This window comes from Eupeodes corollae, chromosome 1 (assembly GCF_945859685.1).
Source record: "Eupeodes corollae chromosome 1, idEupCoro1.1, whole genome shotgun sequence".
Lineage (NCBI taxonomy): Eukaryota > Metazoa > Arthropoda > Insecta > Diptera > Syrphidae > Eupeodes > Eupeodes corollae.
The window spans coordinates 216,241,821-216,259,684 of record NC_079147.1 but is presented as its reverse complement, the minus strand read 5'-3'; the positions used below and the strand labels follow the sequence as shown (position 1 = coordinate 216,259,684).

Genomic DNA, 17,864 nt, shown 5'->3' with positions numbered 1-17,864 from the left:
CTGGGGTGAATGAGTGATTAAGAGCGAAAAACCATAAGCAGGATGTTTTTAATTGTTCTCTTTCTCCTTTGGTTTTCTCTTTCCAGCGGAAACACTAAATTATAATGCTCGAAGAGGACCTCGATGATACACACTTGTGCATCAAATGTAGTGCCACAATTGTCGGCCTCGATAATTACGTCCAGCATCGCAAAACGAATTGTGTTGGCATCAAGTCGGGGACAAGAGCAACCATCGTCGCCGAAGCCGATGATACTTATGGTGGCTTTGAGTATCCGGGTGCTTCTGGTTATGTGAAGAACGATGTCGAGGCTGTTGTGGGTGGAAAGACATCCAAGACTTTAAATGATCCCTATGACTTGCCCTATGAATTGGGTGCAGATGTTTTCTTTTCTTCGTTGCAACTTCAAAGTGTTCAAGCCAGCGGAGCGGGAAATGCTGGAAAGACCAGTTCCATTCAGCAGATTGGTAGTAGCAGAAAAGTTGCCAATTCTGGAAGGGATGAAACGGAAGGCGATGATTGGCAAGATGTGGAACAGAATAATTCGGATAGTTTGATGAAAGTCGTCAGAGATATTGGGGAGACAAAGAAGTACGAGGCAATATTTCAGCCAATCGCTTTTTCTCACGGCTTTCCAGAGGCAGAACAGAGTGACGACGAAGACGAGGATATTGACGAGTTCGATGAGGATGATGATGATGACGAAGATTATGTTCCAACTCCGTACTCGGGAGGCAAATGGAAACCTGGTAGTCAGCCACCACCACCCAGGAGTGGTGGAAAATGGAAGGGAAAAGCTCAAAGTCAGGCAGTGCCAAGCTCTTCAGGTGGTAAATGGCACAACAAGTTTGCAACTAATGAGACTTCCAAATGGAAACCTTACAAAAAGTTCTTGGAATCAGATTACCATCAAAATCGTCCAAAACTTTTGTACAAAAAAGACGTTGGTCCAAAAGTTGACGAACCAATACCTCCACAAACTGGTAGTAAGTGGAAACCTGAAAGTCCAACAAAATCATTGAAAATTCAACAAACTCCGCTAAGTGGTGGCAAGTGGCAGCCGCAACAACCTGAGCGAACGAAGTCGCCGGACATTCAAGCATCTACCGGAGGCAAATGGAAACTTGGAGATGTGGCAACTCCTTCAACTAGTGGAAAATGGAAACCAGGAGATTTGGAGAGATCCAAAATAGTTCCTACCCAATGGGACGAGCCGACAGAGACGTGGGAAGATGTTGAAAGTGGCCATCCTCCAGTTGAACACACCAAAGGGAAATGGGTTCCTGGGACGAAATTTGAGAAACCTGACTACAAAGATGAGGTGAGTATTTTTTTTCTTATTTTTTACTTAACTTTACAGCCAAGTTTCTATAAAATCGGAATGATTTTAAAAGCCTTTGATCTTTCAAAATCATATGTGAATTTTTCTCCAAAACCTTACAATAAACTTGCTTTAAATTTTGAGTCGACAATTTAGAAAAAAGACCAAAACCGTTTTAACAATTAACAAAAAAACCTGATTTGTTTAATCATAGTTCATAAGCACTTTTAAATGTCAAACCTATATTTTTACAAACCTTGAATAACTCAATTTAATTTTTCACATACAGACTATTCCAGCCCTTCCACCGCAAGACTATTGGTGCAATATCTGCTGTCGAAAACTTAAGACCAAAACTATTTTCGACAAACATTTAAAATCAGCAGTGCATTTGAAAAAATCAGAAACTGAAGAACAACTTGAACGAGCCGGTATAGACAACAAACTTAAAGGGTCTTCTCAGACGCTCCTGCAACCTACTCTGCCAGAATTTCTTTTCAAACGAAATGTCTCTCCCGAACCAGATGTTGTTGGCCCGAATAAAAGAAAACGCCGAAAAACTTTTGTCAAGTGTGATATTTGCAAACACCGAATGCAAAGGTATTTAATGGGCAAACATTTAATATCTCACTATCATTATGTTCGGAGACGGACTGATCTGGCCAAGTCGTATGGCATGGTTCTGGATAACATCCACCAGATAGTTCTTCAATCGCCATTTCAGTGTAGCCCCTGTAAATTCTATGCCAACGACGAGGAGCGTTTTTTAAACCATTGGAACTCTGTAGAGCATCGAGATCGAACTGAAGGCCCTGGGAGGTTTTGGTGCAGCTTTTGCCAATTCGAATGTGAAGACAATAACCAGATGAGGCGTCATCTGCTCGGAAGTGACCATCGAGAGGTCATAATGGCTATAAATCGATCGGTGCCGATAATTATAAGCAAAAAAGTCTCAATCGAATGCCTGAAGTGTCATAGAAACTTTCGGTATAACGTAGAGCTTCGCCAACATGCACTTCGTTGTGAAGAATTCAAGACGGAAGCCATCGGCACAGCATCAGATGAATACCAGTCACGCTTCCGATGCGCTTTATGTCCCGATGAAGTGCACAAGTCGAAGATGGCTCTGCAGAGGCATGAAAAGTTCAAGCACAATAAACGACGATTCTACTGCTCGATCTGCAATGAAGAGTTCAATGACCCGGAGGCTGCAATCAAGCACCGCAAAACCAAGCTCCACCGGCAAAACTCCAATGCAAAGCTGAATAAAGGAAAAATGGAAGGAAGCACCAAGGCCAAGAAAGAAATCGGGGACGATTTAAAGTGCGAAAAGTGTCATCATGTGTAAGTTTAAGTTATGAAGCTTTTTGAGCTGTTTCAAATTATGCTTACTTTCATTTTTTAAGGTCCACTTCGGAAGTTGAAGCCATGTTACACCAAATAAACCACCCTCAGGGCTGTAAGGACCCAAAAGACACTCAACATCAAGAACCCAAGAAGAATTCAACGGAAAGCTCAAGAAGAAAGTGCTCGTATTGCACGCACTCCTTTGCAACCAAATCCGAGCTAAAAGCTCATCTCAACACTATCCATCCTGAGATGAAACACATATGCCCTCTGTGCGGAGAAGCCTTCACCCTACCTCAGGAACTTGGCTCCCATAGAAGATACAAAATATGTGTGGCTTCAACTTCTAAAAAACCACCACCATCAGCGGCCAATGAAGCTTCATCCCCATCATCCCAAAAAGATCCAAAGAAATCCTGGAATTGCTCCGATTGCACATTTAGGCAAGAAACCAACCTCAAAAATATCACTTCAATAAAAATAAATTCACTTTCTAATTGAAAAATTCCAGCTCTGCCTATGAATCGGAGTTGATATTCCATCGGATAATACATTCAGAGGGCGGGCTGGAGGCCCTCGAATCGTCTGGCTCGAAAATTAAATGCCAACTTTGTGAGAAATCATTTCCCAAACATTCACTTCGACATCATTTGCGTCAGCATACCAACGAAAAGATTTTCCAATGTGAAATTTGTAAACGGTCATTTTCGAGGCGACATAATTACAAGGAGCACATGGAATACGTGCATTCGGTTGGGGGTGCAGTAAGAAAACGCCACAAGGGTGGACGCACAACCGATGAGCGTTTCATATGCGATACATGTGGCAAGATATTTCGTACAAAGTGAGTACAGTTATACACAGATAATAATTAAGAATTTTATAACTATATTGGATTTTCTCTCCAAAATAAATAGTCTCCTAATGTGTGGTAGGAAGTTATAAACTAAGTTGCAAATTACTAGAGAACATTTTGGAGATACTCAATTATGTACTTAGTAGAATTGAAAATTATTTAATGAGAGTGTCCTTTTTCGAAAAGAATGCAATTTTATATCGAGCCCCAAAAACTGGCGTAGTTTTAAATTTCATTCGAAGTAAATTGTGGTTATATTTCTTGTCTGTTTATTCCTTTAATTTTGTGCAGTTTACGTTTACTTATTTGACCTCAGAAAACATTGATAAGAGAAGAATTAATAACAAGACATTGATAGTCAGGGTCTAAAAGAGCTTGCAATTTCACACCCGAGATTTAAGGGACGACCCTTATTATACATTTTAATGAGTACTTTTTAACTGTCAATAAAATAAGTATAAATAAGCTAAGGAAATGTGTGGTATTTTTCTATGAAGAGCTTCCCTGTACTAACTATAATTATTCTAAAGCTTTTAACGAACTTTTTCATAATATCATGACATTTTAGCTGAAGGCAATTGGATTTTATCAAGTTAGATTCAGAAGATTTTTTAGTCAACCCTTTTATTGCCAAATCAGGAGTTCCCCAGGGTAGACATTTAGGACCACTATTCTATACGAATGATATTAAACTCCTTTATTTATCCAAGACAATAACTTTCTTTAAAAAAAACGTCGACATCACAGGCATGGGCTCGTTTTTAGTTCAAGTAAACTTCACACGTTTCACCATAAGAGGTCTATCAAGGTCTGATTCTTATAACTTTGCTGGTTATCAATAGCGAATAAAGGTCCTTCCAATGCAGCCTCTATCGCAATAGGAGGTATTGATAATGATATTTTCTTTACTCATCAACACTTAAGGTGCTAGTTGTAGCTATTATTGGTATTCATTATTGAAACCAATCATCGAATTTATTTTGTCAGGTTGGTTACAAATTTCATTAAAAATTTCTATCATTGAACAAAAACTTCCTGATTGAAATCAAGCTTTTGAGGTAATTGTTGATTGAAAATAAACTTGACAGGTAGGAATACGAAGAAAATGGAACTCTTTCAGTGAAACGATTGTGTTCCATAATGTAAAATCAACAATCAGCTGTTTATAGAAAATGATTTCATAATTGAGAACTTAAAATTTAACTATAAGCCCTTCCTTCCTACATTTTTTCATTTCGTCATCCTCAGCGAATTGCGAATCACTACACATTCAGTTACTTGGAGAAAATACTCCATTTTTTTTTAAATTTATTTTTTTTAGGGTGATTAAGTTCTTAATTGTTGTAAAATCCGTTCAAAAAAAAGGAAACAAAACTAATGGGTGTTTTTTAATAAGCATTTCATCAGCTCAGAGGCATCAGTCTCCTTAACATTGCATACAAGATTCTCTCTGTCGTAGTATGTCAACGTCTGAAGCCGTTCCTCAACAATCTGATAGGTCCTTATCATTGTGGCCTCAGACCAGGAAAGTCCAAATATTCAAACTACGGCGGATATTGGAAAAAATCCAGGAGCTTCAAAACGATACCCACCATCTCTTTATCGATTGTAAAGGCGCGTATGACAGCATCCATAGGGAAGAGCTCTATAGAGCAATGTCTAGTTTTGGCATCCCTGTCAAAGTAATCTGTTTGTGTAGAATGACGATGGAGAATGCACGCTGAATGCACTGTCATGCGACTTCTTCAATATCGCTCTGGAAAGAATTGTGCAAAACTCCACCGTCAACACTAGAGGCACAATCTTCCAAAGGTCCATCCAACTACTCGGATACACAGATGATATTGACATAATTGGAAGATCAAAACATGATGTCAGTGGAGCGTTTTTGAGCATTGCGACGGTAGCGCAGAAGATGGGTTTAGTGTTAAATGAGGGCAAGACCAAGTATATGCTGGCATCAAAAAAGGACATTGAACAACGACGTATTGGACAAAATATCACCATGGACAGCTATAACTTCGAGGTAGTTAAGAAATTTGTCTACCTAGGCACCGCTATAAAACGAAGAATAACTCTTGGAAATCGCTGATTCAATAGACTTAGCAGGCAATTGAGAAGGTAAAGTCCTCTCTCGAGCATCTAAAATCACCATCTATAAGACACTCAACAACCCGGTTCTGGTTTATGGCGCTGAGGCCTGAAACCTGTCAAAGATGCTTTGAGAGAAAAATTCTTCGGGTGATTTTTGGTCCCGTATGCATAGATGGAGAATGGAGGAGAAGATATAACAAAGAACTGTAAGGGCTGTACAGTACAGCGCCACTGACCTAGTTAACAGAATTAAAGTCCAACTGCTTAGCTGGCTAGGTCATGTAGAGTAGGCGGGGGCGCAGTGGAGGAAGACCGCGGCTCAGGTTGTGCACGCAGGTGGGTGAAGACCTCAACCAACTTGGTGTGCAAAACTGGAGACAGCTAGCTAGGGACCGAGCTGGCTAGAGACTCATGTTAGGTGAGGCCCAGGTCCGCCCGGACTGTAGCGTCACCTTAAGTAAGCAAGTAAGTTTTAACATGAATAGACTGAAGCCTTAACAACGTTTCCCAATTGTAAAAATTTATTTTGTAAGTTACGGTTCCGTCTGAAATACGAAATAAGCTGATTTTATTCAACGATAACGCTAACTTTTGGTTGAATGAATACGTCAGTAAACAAAACTGCCGAATTTGGATTGGTGATAATCCTCAAGTGTAAGTTGACACACTAAACGTCCAAAAAATTAGAAGGCTGGTTTGCTTCATGGATTGGTAGAATAATTATTCTGTAATTCCTTAAGAACGATGATGGCCAAAAGTTTTAATCACAATTTGGCTGTACTGACTTTTTCGTTCATCGATTGAAAAACCATTTTTAACAGGTGCTCTGGTTTCAAGAAGCCGGCGGCGGCGACGCAACTTGTCACACCGCTAGTGCCACAATTGATTCATTGAAGGAAACGTTTATTAACCACGTAATTTTGCATTATAGACCCGTAAATTGGTCTCAAAGATTGTATATATAGCCAAGCATTTCGGAACAAGTCATCAAAAATCGAAGCTCCATAATAGATTACGTTGGCAGCCATTTTCCAGAAATCATATTTAAATTATATCATATTTAAATTATAATTATATTATATAATTATAATAATTATAAGTAAATTCCATTGCACTTAAAAAAATCATCCATTTCAATATTATATATACCTGTTAAAAAACAACCTTTACTTCAGTGCTCCTTATTTAAACAACGTAAACAATACAAATGGACAATCGATGTAGAAACATAAAATAAGTAAGCTTCAGAATTTATTTTTAAATCTGATTTTCAAATCACATTATTGTGAAATTCACATCAACAACTGAAGTATAATTGTACAATAAACAAAACATTTCAATCGTCGTCGTCGTCCACTTATATGGAACGACTATTGAGCGAAAATCTACTGGAATGACTATAGCTGTTTCCTTGATATACTCAGCAAATATACCTACTTTAAGAGGGCCACAGATTGCACCGTTTATGTAGTTTACGTATACGTCTAGGTATACCCAAAATAAAGCTTTTTCCATTTTCAAATGCAATTGCCAACGAGTCGTCCTATAATGGCCTCTGGCTGATGTTGCAAAAGTGGGTGAAAAATTTGCAATGAAACTAACCGATTTAATGCAATACACTTCCATTACACCAACCAAACCAACTTAAAACCAAACCCTTTACCCTTTTTTTACATCATATACGAGTACACGTCCCACCTAAGAACTAGAGTGAAACATTTCACTTTGCAAAATGGAGGAAACTGCACTATGATGATGTCCTCGTTGTGCAGTGTAGGTTATACCTAAAACACTTCTTGCAAAAACCTCCGATATTTCTAATGTTCACATCAAACATTATAAAATCCCCGAAAACCCATAAAAAGCTACTTTATATCGTAATAATACGATATACGTAAATGCAATGAGCACTTTTGCCATCAGAATAACATACATACATACATACACAATAATAATATCCGCCACACCCAATAGAGGGAGCTTGATGCATCATTGCAACAGAGATTCAATAAGCAGTCTTTTGTTAAGCCTTTTTAAAGTACATCGGAATTAAGAGAATTTCACAATTTTGATCGGTTAATAAAAATAAAATATTGAGTTAAAGAAATCCAAGATTTTGTTCGTTTGGTCTTCCTTAGACTATATTTCTTTTTAGTATGTTGATAACCTTTGAGAGGCATTTACTTATGCAAATTAAGTTAAATCACCTAGTATTTCCAATGCAAAAGCTTGCCAATTTTAGACGTTTCAATTTGGAAATACTTTTTCGAAATTGGTTTTTTTTGACAGCTGTCACATGATTTATTCTCAGTTTGGATTGCCATTTCATACTAAACGGACTTATTTCTTACCAAATCTCGGTTAGCGCGATGCATTATCAATTTATTGAAGAATACTTTTGTGAGTGCATTATCTTAGCCTCCAAGATAGTGCGATTAAACACCGCTAGACTTTGTAGGGTTATGTAAAGTCGTTTGTATGCGCAGTAAGCCCGAGACCGTTGACGCCTTGGAAGAGAATATTCAGCGTGTTACTGCTGGCATAAAACCCCGATTTCTGCAAACCCTCATCTTTATAATTAAGCTAAGTTCTTGGCCATAACATTAAATATTTTACTTCGTCTTAAAAACCACACGTCTAAAAACACCCTTTCAGTAATTACCAGACACCATTTAAAAATTTAATTGTCTTTTGCTTTTAGCGAAAATAAATAAATTCAAGTTTTTACATAAGAGATATTGTTCCGTTTAGATGTGAATTTCACAGTTGTGGACAAATTCACCTTCCTAAACAAAAAACATCATTTCCTTTCCATCTCATAGTTTTAGTTTTGAAGTGACCAAACTCACTCCCCAAAGAAATGAAGACGATATATGCGCCATGTCGCAGCACTCAGAAAATCGAATCAACTTTTCTCTTCAGTCAAACCTCATTTTCTCCAACGAAAAATGTGAATATGTCCTCGCTGACTAAAACCATGAGCATACTCGTAGAATAGGAATCCTTTTCCGGGGAGAAAAAGGTTTTTGAAAATCGGTATTGATTCTCCATTGAAAAACTTGCAATGCCAACGTTGGATTTTGTTTCCTAGCTTTTAAGAATTCACATACATACATAAGTGCATTAGAAGATAAGTGGAAGACGACATGATACCTAGGCGTCGAGTTGTAGTTGTCCTCCTCGTAGTATTTCGTCGCTTTATACCGACTTACCGACCCACCCTTATATGAACTCATATATTGGTATATGAGAAAAATTGAGTGGCATGGATCGTGCAACGTATTAAGGATTCCGAGGAAATCATTGACATTTCTGAAAAATCGGAAAGTTCAATATTGAAGTTTAGAGTTTTTGTGTTCGTGTGTTTGTGGGAGCTATAAAATGAATGGGAATGGACTTGGACTTTTTCTCTTCTTAGAGTCTTTATTAGTCTCTTGTGATTTAGGATTCAGGAAACGCAAAATGACGATGAGAGGTTATAGTATTTTTTTTTCTTTTTCCTGGGGGTAGACACTTCAGCTAAAATTCAATTTCGAGCGTAAGTACTTTTGAGTGTAGATTTGAAAGTATCTTATCGGAAGATATATAATTTAAGAATTGATAGCTATAAAGCGGTATATCGGAACTAACCATACAAACAAGAACTGATCGCCAACTTAAAACGTAATTAAAGTCAAGATTAACATATCTGAACTCGAAAAATTATTGGTTTTGGTGAATAATGTTCAAATTTGATAAGATTGAGTCGTGACTTATCTTTTGAATGACCATATCTGCACAAACTAATATTCGTTAAAATACGTGTATAATACTTAGGCTATCTCAATTAATAAAGTACAGTTTTTTAAATTTATAGTCTTTTTCTTCAATATCCAGTTATGTATATGGGCATTTCCACAGTATTTTTAACTTTCATGTTACCACAGTATATTAAGCCTTAGAAATAAAATTGGCTCTTTCTAAGTGGATAGATTTTCGTATCATGACTTATTTCAATTATATAATCTACTTTTGACTTGATTGGATTAAAATTTTTAATTAAAATTAATAACAAATAGGCTTAAATATTGCAAATTTCAAGCGTACCAGATGCAAATTTATTAAGTTTTATAAACAAAAAACATTTCAACGACCTTTGACCCAACTTAACATCATTAATTTATAATTATTTATAATATACACTGATAGAAAAACCTCGAAAGAAAGGTGTGCTACCATTTAAAAAATAGTACAAAGCAATTAAATTAGAGTACCTCCGTTTTTACAAATATTAAAATCTGATCTTTTTCTCTATATAACTTTCTCAACGATCGATTCTGGTAGTATTTTATAGACTTAAATTATTCTCTATCAATCAATAAATCAATTAAAATTTAATTGGATCATGTGCCTTTATTTAAAAATAAATAATGTCATTTTAAAGTTTAAAATTAAAAACGTGATTGGTATAGAATATGTGATTTTTTTAGCGGCACACCTATCGATAAGATCTTACAGAAAAATAAATGATTGTGAATGATAATTTTACGAATAATCAATAGTAGAAACAAGCCGTTGATCGAAATTTTTAAGTTTCAAAGTTTTTACGACAGTACAAAATCAAATTTTTGTATGAAATGAGGGTTTTTCATTGAATGCACACATCTCCACTGCACTGCACAGAACTGAAGATATTTTTTAACGATGTTTCAAAATGAATCACGCAAGTATTTTCTTGTTATTTAGATGATAAACAACCAAGAAAATGTTTGTTTATAGATGTGCCTCAAAATAAAAAAAAAAAAATTTCAATTGTTGAAAATGAAAGATTCTGTGGAAATGCCTATATACATATTTATAGTTTTTCATCAAATTTTCTAAAAACCTTCACAAGTTATTAGTTTTCCAATGCTTAACCATTTGTGCTGAAACGGGTTTCAACAAAAAAAGGTAAAACGGTTTTAAAACAAGTTTTGTCTTTTTAACGAATCCGTCACGTGCGTCGACTAAAAGAATTCTATCATATCAAGTTCTTGAAATATGTATATTGAAAAACATAAAAATAATTTTGAAACGGGTATTTTTTAAAATTTATGCATATAATTCAAATTGAATCATGGATTCTGAATAAACATACAATATTTCTTCAAAACGTATTTTTCAAAATTATGCAATCATTAATTTTAAGGTTTGCCTCTAACTTCATATGGTGTCAAATAAAGACTAATAACTTATGATAATTTTCAGAAAATAAGTAAGATACTAAAAATGATTTGAACTTTATCTAAAAGACAAAGATTTGTACTACTACTTTGTAAAATTATCATACAATTTATTCTTAAGGGATATAAACCCTGTTTTAGTTGTTTTAGAATTTTTGAAGTTGCATTTAATAAATCTAATGAAGCAGAAAAGTTTCATTTTTTTCGAATTTAGAACAACTTTACTTACTTACTTACTTAAGGTAACGCTACAGTCCTGTGTGAACTAGGGCCTCACCCAAGAAACTTCTCCATCTAACTCGGTCCCTTGCTAGATGTCTCCAGTTTCGCGCGCCACCTGATCCGCAGTCTTCCTCTACTGCGCTGTCCTGTGGGTGCAGATCCGAAGGCCGGAGCATAGGTTGCATTGCGCTCTACGTGACTCAACCATCTTAGTCGTTGGACTTCTACCCTTCTAGCTAAGTCTACGTCGCTGTACAGCCCGTACAGCTCGTCGTTCCATCTTCCTCTCCACTCCCCTTCGATGCATACGGGACCGTAGATCACGCGAAGAACTTTTCTCTCGAAGCGACCCAAGGTGCTTTCATTCGCTTTTGTCAAAGTCCATGCTTCTGCACCGTATAGCAGGACGTTGATGATAAGGGTTTTATATAGCAACACTTTGGTCCCTCGAGAGAGGACTTTAAAGAAACAGCGGTTAGCAAGAGTTATTCTTCGTTTGATCACAGCACTGGTGTTGTTTTCTGCGTTTACAGCGGAGCCTAGGTAGACGAAGTCCTTGACTACCTCAAAGCTATGTCTGTCGATGGTGACGTTTTGACCAAGATATCGGTGTTGTAGGTCCTTCTTAACGACATCATGTATGTACTTCGTTTTGCCCTCATTAACCGTTAAACCCATTTTTGCCGCCTCTGCTTCAATACTCACAAAAGCCCCATGAAAATCAGGCTGAGTTCTTCCGACTATGTCAATGTCCTCAGCATATTCTAGTAATTGGACACACTTTTAAAAGATAGAGCCTCTAGTGTTGATGTGTGAGCTCTGCACTATTCTTTCAAGTACGATGTTAAAAAAAAATCCCATAACAGCGCATCACCTTGTTTAAGACCTTTTTTTGACATCGAAAGATTCTGTTAAGTTGTTTCCAACTTTATGGAGCAGCGTGAATTCTCCATGGTCATCCTGCACAAACGGATGAGTTTGGCAGGGATGCCAAAACTAGACATGGCTCTATACAGCTCGTCCCTGTAGATACTGTCATATGCGGCCTTGAAATCGATGAAAAGATGGTGGGTGTCGATTTGGTGTTCTTGGGTTTTTTCAAGGATCGTAATGTAAATATTTGATCGACTGTGGACTTTCCTGGTCTAAAACCACACTGATAAGGACCTATTAGGTTGTTGACGATGGGTTTTAGACGTTCACATATTACGGCAGAGAACTGATTCCTCTATAGTTGGTACAGTTTAGAGGGTCTCGTTTTTCAGGATCGTGCAAGCAATACTAAGGTTCATCGGGCATGCTTTCTTCCGACCATATCTTACAGATAAGTTGGTGCATGCTCCTAATCAACTTATCTCCAGCTGCTTTAAAGAGCTCGGCATTCAAGCCATCCGCTCCAGTGGCTTTCTTAGACTTCAGCTTAGATATGGCAATCTTTACGTCGTCTAAGTCGGAAGGACGGGATTGTTGGCTATGTTGAATTTATCATCATCCGGCCTGACAGCGATTCGTCGTCGCCGTTATACAGTCTGCAGAAGTAGTCCTTCCATATCCTCAGCATTGACTGCGGTTCCACTATGATGTTTCCACTTTCGTCTTTGCAGCCTTCGGTCCTAGTTTCATGTACCTGTAAATTTCGTTTCACCTGTTCATAAAACTTTCGAACTTCTTTCCTGCTTTATAACCTCGACATCTTCGACCGTACGCTTCTCATGCTCTCATTATCCTTCTGAGAAGTTGGTGTTCCTACCGCCTCTTCTGCTCATAGAGCTCATGAGCAGCTGTAGTCCTTCTAAGCAGCGCCGCTTTGCGTGGCTGTTTTTTGGTTGCATTTGCCTGCCGACATTCCTCATCAAACCAGGGGTTCGGTGTTGGTGGGTGCTTGAAACCCAGCACGTCAGAAGCGACTTGTCTGATTTCATCTTGGCAATATTGCCACTGGTTTTCGATAGATTGTGTTGGTGGCAGTGAACTTCGAGAGAGGTTACTTGTAACTCGGTCGGAGAAGGATTTGGCAATCTCTTGCAGTTGTAACCGTTCGTCGTTGTACCTTCTCCCAGCATATCCCTGTTTTGCCTTGGGTCTGTAAACCTGAAGTACAACCTTGGCTACAACGAGGTAGTGGCCCGAGTCGATGTTAGCTTCTCGGAAAGTTTGGACATCCATGATGCTGGCAGCATGTCTGGCGTCGATCGCAATATGCTCAATCTGGTTGACGGTAGATTGATGTTTAGATTTCCAAGTTCATTTGTGGATGTTGAGGTGTGAAAAACGAGTACTGGCTATCTTGACGTTTCGCCCCGCAAGAGAATCCTTTGTGTTTCGATAAATATTTATTTAAGTTGGTTTGTATTTTTTGACTTCACATAAGGCTCCTCAAGCAAATAATCGACAAAGAAGGTTGTTATCGATTCTGGAGAAGAACCCACTAGCTGAAAAAAATTAAGTTTATTCATTCATTTCTCTAATACATATGTTTATTCGTATGTCCAATTTGTCAGCCAGAGAGTTTAAGCTTTGAAGCCTTATTCAAATTCATATGGAAGTACCTACTAACAACTACCTATAGCTTCAGCAAATTATATCCCCGCAATGTATATCCCCTATACCATACTTACCTCAGGTGCTGAGACTCCAAATTGGTTGTTTTGAAAATAAATACATATTAATCGTTCACAGTTACGTGAAAATAATATTAAACCAAATTGCTTTGATTTTCAAGTATACTTAAAAATCCTTCAAAAATAATTTTAAAGCAAAGCAAGTTTAAGAGGATGTCCGAGTTTTGGTAATGGTATTTTCTTCTAAAACAAGTAGATAACGTAATTTTATTCTTTTTAAAAACAATCTTACAAAGATGTACTCGGCGGTATACTTACTTTTCAATTTTCTATTTACAATAATTGTTTATTTTTTACTTTGGATAAAAACTGAGTTTTCTAATAACAAAAATGTTTTGAAAAAAAATGAATTAATATTATAAAACATTCTCGTCGATAATAAAGGGACAAATTTATCAGCACCACTTTTGCCCGATTATGAGATAGTTTACTGTTCCTTTTACTCTTAAATCTATCAACAAATACTAGACGTTAAGCTATACCTTATTGAATTTTAAAACTTAAAACATTCCCAATAGAAAAATAAACCGCTTTATAGAAAAATGGTTTAGTCAATCAAAAATCAATGAGAATCATTATTACTTCTTCCACGAAACCGTCTTACATAGATTTGTTACCCATATTTCTATTTCAAAATCTATAATAAATTAACTAAAACCTCATGTATATTGCTAAATAAAGCTTTAATCCATTTTGGCAATTGCATTTCCCGTATTAACATCTTTCGCTGCCCGTTCACTTCTTTGCTATATTCTTTTTCTACAAATAAAATAAATATAACCACATACATATGTCCTTGCTCCTTCGCCGGGATATAGCCATAAACATCATGCTCCACAAAAAGAGACTTAAAGGTTCCACAATTCTCTCAAATGTATCGCCTTAGCCATCATGTCTTATGCTACATATACCTCCGTACATACAAACATAATAAAGATTAAGTAAAGTACAGTATCGTGTGTTCCGAATTTTTGTCGATTTTGTCCATGTCGACGCCATTTTATTTCCTTAGTGCTCCCTCTCCACCAACTGCATTTGACATAACCGCAGAGCAGAGCAAAACAGAATAGAACCAGGAACAGAAACAGAAAACTGCAAACAATTCTCAACCAAAAGCGAGATCTTCAAGGCAATTATCATAACTCGTCTAAAATTCTGACAGAATTGCAAGCAAAAGTCCCCATACCTTTTCTATTCTATAAAATTTTTGGATATGTCCTTTTCGTCTCGTAGTGGTAGTCGTCGGTCGTCTTCCTCGTCATCCTTCCACGGGCCAGAACCCAACCGAACACCAACAATCGTTCGTCTCATTTCCCATTTTTCTTCAACACTAATACAACAAAAATAGAAAAAGGAAAAAGAGACACAAAAAAAGCTGTAGAAATGGAAAATTTTTGAAAGTTGGATTTACCAGTTAAAATAATATATCCCTCCTCCTACTCCTTGTTCCTCTACTTAGAGGTACAATATATATGTATGTATGAACAAAGTGGTTCATGTTATGGTCCAGACAAGGATTACATATAGATGTTCAAGGGGAGCTCTATATAAAAAGGGATAGAGGAGTTTCATATTAATTTAGAAATGTTCGTCCTTTTTTCCTTCTCGTTCGTCGTCGTCGTCGTTTCGTTTGATGCAAATTCAAAAGTGCTTCTTCACATCAGTCCCAGAAGCGAAACATCATCCTTAAAAAAGGACTGACTCGTCATATAACTGAACAATAGCGAGAAATGAGCGCCAACATCAACGATACCAAAGTCGAAGTCGAATTCTGAGCCCGAGCCGAGTCACTGAATCCTGGATGATGTTTTGTGCTTCCACATCTCGACATTATATCACATTTATTTCAGTTCTTTTTCGTCCTTTTTTTTGTTTTTGTATTATGTATATGTGTGGGTATAGTCTCTTTTATGCCATAAGGCTGGAATAAGTTTGATTTTCTTTTTTGGAAAGGGAACTGGGTTTGGAGTTGTAGGAGAAGTCATAATCCAAATATTATCCGTAATGACGAGAGATGAAATGAGGACCAGAGCCAATTTGAGAAGGACGACAGATATACGAGGGTAATATTCATAATTTAGAAATGTATAATGTATTTTTGTCTGTTTGGATATTTCAAATGTTAATGTGAAAAAGGACGAAAGCTAGAAAGATGTACTACATAATACAAAAGCATCAGAGAGACAAAGATGGAAAGATTACATAAATGAAGGCATTACGAGTATACGCATATACTATACAACTCTACTAACTGATGCTTCGTTTCTTGGCTTCAATAAGGCTTCAGGATGCTGATGATGGAGAAAGAATTTGAAGATTTTTTGTTGTGTCTTTATTTTGATGGGACGAGCCATTAGTTTGTTTCATGAATTTCATAAATTCCAAATGAGCTGTTCAAATTAATTTGCACGACGATTACTATGCAAAAATAAAGAAAAGACTTTAATAGTTGGGTAGTAAAGAATTCCGAATGATGCCACTTAGTTTAGATGTGCGGATCCACTTGCTGAGTGAATATTTAGATGTAGGTAATTTGACTATAACAGTTGGATTAAATGAAAATTATTTTTGTTTTAATTTAAATTTTTGGAAAATATATGTACATTCATATATAGAGCCCCTAAAAGTCACTTAGTTTGTATAGACATTGCAAATTATTTCAATTACCAAAGGTACAGTATACCTTTGTGTTAAAGCTGGAAAACGTTGAAAAGTTGCGTACTCCACCATTCCTATAAATGCCTGCTGGTGGGAAGGGGAACATTGAAGACGCAGACCTCTGCGAAAAATTGATTTTTTGTTCTGTGCTAAAAACGATCGAGAAGAGAATTTCTTAGACGATTGAACATTGTATTGATTTTTACGTTAAATTAATAAAATCTATGTAACGTGCAAATCTTTACAAAACTAAAACAATATTAGTCTTACGAAATTGAAAGAAAGTAAACATTGTGTTGAAAGCCTCATGAAATCTTGTGTTAGTTATGGAACACCAATAATCTCGAAAAACTTTTTTCCTGACTATCCCTGTTTATATAGGTCAAGAAAAGGGTCCGCCAAATAACTTCTTTTTTTTTTAAAATGCTATAAGAACATCGAGTGTAGCTTCGACTGTGTGACACGTAGCGAGCGCCGTCCTGTTGAAACCAAATGTAGCCAATATCCTCCCCTTCAATTTTTTTGAACAGAAATTCATTCACTCTTTGCTCAATTTCGAAAAAAAAGGCGAAATTATGCCTCTTGACCAAAATCCGTACCAAATTGACTCGTTTTGGGTTTATCGGCATTTCAATGTATGCGTAAGGGTTTACTTTGCCCGAAATGCTACGATTTTCCTTGTTTACATACATGCCAAGATCAAAATGAGACATATCTGAAAAGATGAATATGGGCAAAATCGGCATCTTCTCTAAGCGTTGTTTCCAGCGTTGATCAAGCATATACACAACCATATTTGTTCAGCGGAAAAATTAAACTAATTATCTGTCAAATCAGACATGTAACCATTCACAAAATAAGCACTAGTTGCCAAAAAAACGTAAAATCACGGACCCTATAGTATTTAAACCTTTACCGAAGTTGCCAAGAATGTACATTTTCAAAAGGTTTATCTCGTTTTTCTATACGCTTAAACGTTTTACAAATTAAGGGCAAAAAGAGTGCAACGCCCAATTTTTTTGTTTAAATTAAATTGTTTGTGAAACAATCAAAGTTTACAAACAAAAAAAATAATTTTTTCTTTAAAATATCTTAGCTTTGACCAAGTTCAATCTTCTACTGAAAAATACATGATCTCAACATTTATTTTTTTATTTTCAAAAATTTGATATTCACCAAAATTCTTTCGTATGTATAACGTTACCTTTTCTTCTTATTAGTTTTATTTCAAAAACTTGATAAGCCCTCTATCTCTGATATTGTTTGATTATTGAGACGAATATTCTTGCAAATTTTATGTTCGATAATTTCAATAGAGGTTTAAATAGCATTGGACTTACAGGAACACAGATAAACACGAAAAGGCTGTTTTCGCAACCTTTGACGGTCCATACGTTTCACAAATGTACATAAAGGTTCACACATATTTTCAACTTACTTTCTGTACGTACGCCTGGACTCAAATATTTAAAACTCAACAGTTCCTTCATTTTAACTTTAAAAGTGTGCTATTTAAAAATATTATAAATTTCCTTAATAAGAT

The 17,864-nt window shown here is 36.5% G+C and overlaps 1 protein-coding gene across 1 annotated transcript in view; it reads left to right on the top strand.

Moving 5' to 3' along the window:
• LOC129942453 (zinc finger protein 546) overlaps positions 1-17,864 on the top strand; it is a 130,152-nt gene that overhangs the window by 76,084 nt on the left and 36,204 nt on the right. Inside the window, exons 2-5 of the mRNA XM_056051381.1 lie at positions 87-1,322; positions 1,612-2,666; positions 2,729-3,112; positions 3,181-3,513. Coding sequence (XP_055907356.1) covers positions 105-1,322; positions 1,612-2,666; positions 2,729-3,112; positions 3,181-3,513 — 2,990 coding nt within the window. The 5' untranslated portion in view covers positions 87-104. The remainder of the gene's footprint in view (positions 1-86; positions 1,323-1,611; positions 2,667-2,728; positions 3,113-3,180; positions 3,514-17,864) is intronic.